Below are 7,563 nucleotides of genomic sequence, written 5' to 3'. Positions count from 1 at the left end.
GGGAAATCTCCTACTAATTAAAGTTTCTTTTTATAAGTATTTTGAATATTTTAAGTACATTTTTGTTATTGTCTAATATTAGGGTTTTGTTTCAGACTTACAGATTCCAGTCTGATGTTAGAAGATTATTCATCCAAGTTCAGCCCCCAAACAAAGAGAGCCAGGAAGAGCCTTCTCTCTGGGGAGGAGAAGGAAAATCTGCCAAGCGACTATATAGTGCCCATTTTCTCAGGACGGTGAGTATGCATTCTCTTTCCAGCTTTGATTATTAGAAAGTGAAGAGTAAATGTTGTCAGATAATAATAATAGCAGTTAACATTTATTGAGCACTTACTATGTTCTGGTTGAGAAATATCTGAAGAACCCTGAAATGCTACACTGAGGAAGATGTGTTTATTGTCAACATCTTTGCTATCACATAAGATGGCTACATGAGAAAAGAGAATGATTAGGAACTTAATTCCACTTATGTAAGTAGTTGAAATTAGGAGAGTATTAGCTTCTTGTGATTGAATACTGTATATAGTCACTATAGATAGAGTACAAAGAAAGGTTCAAAACTCTAAAATATTGGATGAACTAAAAAACAAAATCAGATGAGATGTTTCAGTAGATGGAAAATATCTTGGTTGCCAGTGTGGTTTTAATTAATATTCATTAGGAAGAAAAAAATCTTAGATAGCATAGATTAAGTAAAAGAATTGCCTCATAATTTGAGTGCCTGGTTTATATTTGTTGAATATAAAATAGATTACTATTTATTTGAGGTAAACCTCAAACAAAATAATCACTAAATCACAAGTCTGTGTAATGCCAAATTTCTGTGTTTATAATATAAACAGCTTTTGAATGATAATAGTACCTAAAGGAAACTTGTCCAAGACACCAAATTAAAGTTTAGTGGGAACTTTCTGAGCCTTCCCCTGTTGATTTTCCTTTGAATGGAGAATTATTAACAGAGCTAAGGTGATACTCAAAATGAAGTCATCCTCTCAGGGCAAATGCTATCGAGAAATTCAGTGGGCAATAATGTGGTTGTAATTTTTGTTTCTCTGTGTTTTCCTTTTTCTTCCCACTGCTCTCTGATGGCTCCTTTCTGAATTGTTTCAGAAGCTAATGTCATAATTGCTTTGAACTGAATTAGAAAGAAAGGGGATAAATATTCTATTTTTAGCTTTTTGATATCTTTGATTTTTCGATATTTGATTTTTTCAAAGCGAACTTTTCAGAGAAATGTGCTTATATTATTAAGTATGCCTGTCCAGACTTAGCCTCTTCACAGTTAATTTAATATGCTCTCATATTAGTTTAGGAGATAGCTAGGGTAGAGGAGTGAAATATTTTATTTTCTGCTTCTTCCCCATTGTTTTAAAAAATCATTTAAAAACCACATTAACTTAACATTAACCTTCATGGCATGCCTCTCTACCTGTGTGGGCATGAAATGAAGCTTCTCACAGTCTTCTCCCCTGCCCTTTCTCTACCAAGCAATTTTTCTTCTTGCAGGCCAGTCTCAAGAAATAATAATTTATAAAATAAATTGTGATAAAAGAAAATGCGAACAAAAATTTATCTTCTAGGTTTTATTTTCAGTTTTCCTTTATTTTTTATATGGAGTCATCTCCTATATTCTATTACTATGTTGAAAATAATACTTAGTAATTATTGTGTTGACAGTATTAGCAACAAAAGAAGAAGATGGGAAAGAAACGAACATCTACTGAGTACCTATTGTTTTCTAGGAATTATACTAAGTGCTTTATATAAACTGTCTTGCTATATTCTCAATACAGCCCTGGAGAGGTATTAGTATATCAGTTTTTGGAGAAGGAAATCAAGGCTCAGTGACTTGCTGCAAGTCACGTGGTTAATGCAATGTGCATACACTCTGCAATTACAGTGCATTTCTGGAAAATACCATTTCTTTGGATGACACTTGAAAATTCCACTTACATTCCAATAATTTGGCTTGACTGTGTCAGGAACAGGTTTTGAGCTGTGACCATCAGATATAGTCTGAGCATTGGAGAGGTTTTAAATTCATTTTAAATTGGTAGTAGTGTATTTTTGTCAGCATGCTAGCATCCTATTTTTGTACCCAAATTATAGTAGGGTTATCACTGACATGTACTTATATTTACTTAAAGGTGAATATCCTTTCTGTTTTGGGTCAAAAAAATTTTTTAAGTGTGCTTGAATTCTCATGTGAAATACTTGGAGCTTTTTCAAAGTTAAGCTTATTCATAAATAGAAAAGGCAAGGCTGCATTCTGCCTTCTAGAGTGATATGAACATGTCTACTGTTAGAGGTAATGCAAACTTAAAATTCTCTTCCATACAGTTGTCTCAACTCAGGGCAAGACTAGCATTGAATTTAATCCATTATTGTATATGTTATATCATATTACAAAGCTCATTTGAAATCTCTCTATTGTATATTAACCTCTATAGAGAATTTTAAGCATTTTCATGATGGTTTGTTTTGTATTCACTTTTGAATTCATTTACTCCCAATCGCATTAAAAAATAAATGAATAAATAAATAAAATTATGACAGGACGCTAAGCTAAAAATTTTTCATTTTTTTCTCTCGCTAAATTATAGTGGATATATTACTGACTTCCTTAGTAGAGACTATTTTATTAATATTTGGAGAGGTAGAAATAAGGAAAAAGAAATTAAAACTTAATAAGTTTAGTAAGAAACAAAGTAGACTAGTCTTATATTCCATGAGAAGTTCCGAACCTGGGTAAATGTCGGATCCTATTCCTCAGCAAACTGCATAGGTTCAGGTATCAAGAACATGAAAACACAATGGAAATGTTTGCTTAAATTTGGAGGTAATTATTTTTATAAGAAAAGTAAATGTGCAATTCTGTATTAAAGAGGTCTAAGGAGACTCAATTTTAAGGGAATCTTTAATAAAATCAATGTACTTCCTCACTAAAACATCTAATGGGGTCAACAACAAAGATATTGAAGGAGGTTAAAAATAATCCAAAGATTTTTAACAACATTATTAACTCACAACACAAATTCTATTATAAACTACTACATTAAGCACAGCACTTTTGGATGTTACCTCTCACTTGCCATTGTCATTAATTATGAATAAAAACAAGTCACTTTTATAAATATCTCCCCTTTAATTGTGAGTTCGGTCATTTCTTCTCATAAGAGCTGAGCAAGCACAAATGAAGATTGTCATATTAAATATGCACACATACATATATATCTACACATATATATGTACATATAACCTTTATTATCTTAGAGAGAAACCCAGTAGGCATAAGGATCTCATGTAAATTTAAAACTTGTTCCTACATGCAATATCTCTGGTCAATGCATTACATCAGCTGAGTTATATAATCCAGATCAAACACATAGTCATGTGTCAGAATCACAGGCACACAAACTGCATCTCGTTTTACAATATCATCTTTTCTGGGTAGAAGTAATAACTTAATCTTTTATTATAGATTCAATCATATTTGAACACACTAAGGAAACCAAGGAAATGACATTGGGCAAGTTACCTAACTTCTCTGAGCCTCGTTACCATATATCTAAAATTGAAATGATACAGTTTACCTTAGAAGGTTGTTGTGGGGGTAAATGAGATACTGTATGTGAAAAGCACTTGGCAAAGCACCAGGGCCATAATATGTATTATTATGGTTATTATCAGTATTTGTTAAGGTGAAGATTACTTCCACTGTGAAGAGATAGCTCTTGATTTACCAGGTTTTTCTATCAGGTTCTCTTTAGGCATAGTGCACAGTTTCTGAGGTCTGGTACTTTGAACTTAGTGAAATTAAGCCATCTTATCACTGCCATCCACAATACCCATAATTTGCCGTTACCCTATTTTAGCCAAGTGCATGTCAGTGGAATTACAGACACAGAAGAGGAAAGAATTAAAGAAGCTGCTGCTTATATAGCCCAGAGGAATCTCCTTGCTAGTGAGGAAGGAATCACAACATCCAAACAGTCCACGGTATCAAAACAGTCTTCATCCAGTCTCCACCAAGAGGAAGCTTTTGAGAAGAAGTCAAGGAAAGTTGCAATTCGAGAAAAGGCAGAACGCCTGTCACTGAGGAAAACAGTAAGAAAAGACAATTTAATATAACTTACAAAAGTGGAAATGCATGGAACTTTGCGTGTGTAGATATAGACTGATTTGTTTCAAATTAAGAAATATGTGATATTGTGGAGAAACAAAACTAAAGAAAACAAAGAGAAAGAAATCAAAATGTATAGGTCAAAGAAAGACAAATTTAATAGCTATGAACTCCATGAAATTTTAGGTTTCAAAAAAATTAAGGTTCTAAATAACCTTAAAAAGTCCGCCTTAGGGAAATAAAATATGTTGCTTAGGCTTAGAATGTTAAAAATTAAATGGCATATTGTTTTAAAAGGGGGCAAGAAATATGCATTTGATTTGAATACAGAAGTAAAGCTCCAAATAGAAAAATGATGATTTCGGTTTCTGCTTGTTATTTTAGTTGTGCAGGTTCCTTTGATTTTATCATATTGTGATTTTTTTTTTTTTCAGTTAGAAGAAACCGAAGCATTTCATAAAAAGTTGAATGAAGATCATCTTCTCCATGCTCCTGAGTTTGTTATTAAACCTCGTTCTCACACTGTTTGGGAGAAAGAAAATGTAAAATTACACTGCTCTGTTTCTGGCTGGCCAGAACCTCGAGTCACATGGTATGTTATCTTTATAAAACTGCTCATAGAATCAATTATGCAAAATTAATTTTATCTCTAGCGAAAACATTCAGCATTATAAATATGCAAGAGTCAGTGAAAGCATTTGCAAGTTTGTATAGATTTTTTAAATTGTGAAGAAAGGATACTGGATGAATATTTTATGTATGAGAAGAAAGAATAGTCTTGCATATGTTATGATATATTATGATACATTATAATCCTATTATACAATGGGTCTTTATCTTATGTAAAGTGTTAAAATTTTATCAACATACTTACATACAAAGAAAATATGTCTATAACTGCTATGGACCATAAAAATTTGTTTTCATTAAATACAGGCATCATTTTGTGATCAGTAGCAATGATATGTTTTGTAAAGCCAAAAAAAAAAAAAAAGAGAGAGAGAGAGAGAGAGAATTTGATGGGAAATATTACTCGAAATGAGGCCTGAAGGCATTTTCTTTCCATAAAGAATAAGTACCCCTTTTCTCCTTCCATTATATATCCTATTGCAATTGTCAATGATTTTGTGATCTCTAAACTCAGAATTTTCCTATCATATGTCATGAATGGCTGCCACAGAGAATAGAAGTATGAAAATAATTGAACCAACTCAAAAAGGTGTTAGTATTTTGCATGGTTTTCTTATCTCAGGAGTGGTGGTAAATGCACCTTATATTGTAGTATAAACCCTACATTGAATGACACTGTCACCCACGGAGTGACCACCTCCTTCTCCTTTCTGTCCCATTATCTCTAATGTTCAGACACCTGGCTAGCATGACTGTGGGTAGCTGGGAAGATAGATCCGTTATCTATATAAATAGTTATCTTTATGTAGCAGGTGGTGAGTTTTTAAGAATTCACCTATGATATAAATCTGCCTCTGACAATATTGGATTTACTTTATATTTTTCTTGTATGTAAACTCTTCTCAAGGTTCTTGAGTTTGAAAACCAAAGAATGAAACCCAAGCCAGCTATATATTATCAAAACAAATAATTTATAGTAAACAAAGATGAGAAATGTAGGAACATAGTTCAATGAAAATGAAGTTTTAAAAATCAATTTACAAGCTTTGAAGTATAAAAGTATGCTATAGTAATTTAGGAATCAACCCATCTTTTCCCCACCTTTCTCTGTGACTATGGAGTTGTAAATTTGGCCTATTAAAGGGACATTTCCTTTTCAAAAACTGATTATTTCCTACCTGAAAAAAAAAAAAAATCCTAACTTTCTTAAAATTAGGCCATCTAATTTTGATTGCCTAATTTTTAGCTCTAAGAAATATATTTGGTTAGTAAAAAATTCTCTTCTTTCATGAATTCAAATGTACACATAAATAAATAATCAGAGTCCTTAATCGGATAGCTATATTTATTATATACCATCCTATCACTGTTTTCCTGCTTTTGAAAAATGAGTTAAAGATGATTTTCAAAAGAATATAAAGTAATCTCTGAGAGATAAATATCAATTTCTTAAGCATTTATTTATTCTGTTAAATACACAGCAACTAGAATATAAACATGCTTATGTACCACTGATGGTATTATTTATTAAGCCAGAATGATGTGGCTCCACAAAGGCAGAACTCAAACTATGTTGGAGATTAAATTCCATACACTGTATTTTGTTGGCTGATAAAGGAATAATTTAAAAACAAACAAAAAAGATAAAAATGCCCCAGAAAAATCTGAAATTACCAAATTGTCAACTTTTAGAATTCCAGTTAAATTGAAAAATAGAAATACTGTCAATTTTCAGTTATCCTCACTAATGGAGCTGAGCAGTAGTACAATTCTTTCCGAAATTTTCCTATCTGGCTTTGAAATATTTCTTTCCTCAACATGTGAATTTCATGTCCTAGGGGCTCCTTTTAAACAAAAATAAAGGCACAGAGACAGGACTTGTCTCAGGAATGTTGGAGAGGCTGTACATTTACTGGGACAGGCCTTCTCTAGATCCTACACCCTGTTTAGTGCTTGGAGAAGATGAGTCCATTTTTTATCTAAAATTCTCCCAGTAGGGACAGATCAGAGCATTTCACAGAAAGTCCACTTGCTTTGCAAGTCAAGCAAAAAAGTAAATATTAAAACAAAAGAACTAGTGGACCACTAAGAAAATAGTTAACCATACTTGAGAAAGCAAGATTTGCCCCTAGATAAAGCTGAAGATTAGACAGCTAGTAGATAACTGAAAATTGGCTATGACAATAAACAAGGTCAGATCTAGGTTTTGTGGGTTCACTAAGCTTATACAATTTGGTGGTCATTCTACAAAAAAGAACGTAAAGTTGGTAGTATAAATTAGGCATAGAGCCTTGCAGAGACCCATGCTAGTGAGAGTCCCTGAAACTTCAGCTTCTCAGGCTCCAAGGCACATCCTTCTCTGGTAGTAAATTTTTATGTGGGATTAGTATACCTTCCTGGGTATGATGGCTTTTTAAAAATTATCACTAAATGAAGCTCTAATTTACTTTGAAATGCTAGTACAGAGTATGCAATCTTCAGAAAGCATCCTTCCCCTCAATGAGCAGGGAACCCACCACTCAAGCAGAAACCATGGTTGTTGGTGATTACTTTGCTGGCATTTATGCCTTTTTGGTAGCCAGCTGCAGCTTCCTGGACTGAAGACAAGTATGAAAGAAATACTTGAAAATAATCTCCGTGAAAGAAAGAGATAAATTACAGGAATAAGTTTATGATAATGCTTCGTGGAGTCCCGCTGCCTTCACTTGTAGCAGTTAGGTCCTTAGCCATGTCTTTCACAGGCATGTGTGCCTGGGGCCTGGCTCTCTTAGAGTCCTTTCCAGAGATGGTTCCAAGTTTCCACTAGGCAC

At 33.1% G+C, this 7,563-nt stretch overlaps 1 protein-coding gene across 1 annotated transcript in view; it reads left to right on the top strand.

The window, feature by feature from the left end:
• Positions 1-7,563, top strand: part of LOC111731424 (myomesin-1-like) — a gene marked incomplete at its 3' end in the record, with an annotated part of 54,157 nt that overhangs the window by 35,298 nt on the left and 11,296 nt on the right. Inside the window, exons 5-7 of the mRNA XM_023523046.1 lie at positions 96-236; positions 3,876-4,107; positions 4,558-4,715. Coding sequence (XP_023378814.1) covers positions 96-236; positions 3,876-4,107; positions 4,558-4,715 — 531 coding nt within the window. The remainder of the gene's footprint in view (positions 1-95; positions 237-3,875; positions 4,108-4,557; positions 4,716-7,563) is intronic.

The sequence above is a fragment of the Pteropus vampyrus genome, unplaced genomic scaffold, assembly GCF_000151845.1.
Source record: "Pteropus vampyrus isolate Shadow unplaced genomic scaffold, Pvam_2.0 Scaffold373, whole genome shotgun sequence".
NCBI lineage: Eukaryota > Metazoa > Chordata > Mammalia > Chiroptera > Pteropodidae > Pteropus > Pteropus vampyrus.
Note: the sequence above shows the minus strand (reverse complement) of the source record. Positions and strands in the feature narration are given on the sequence as shown.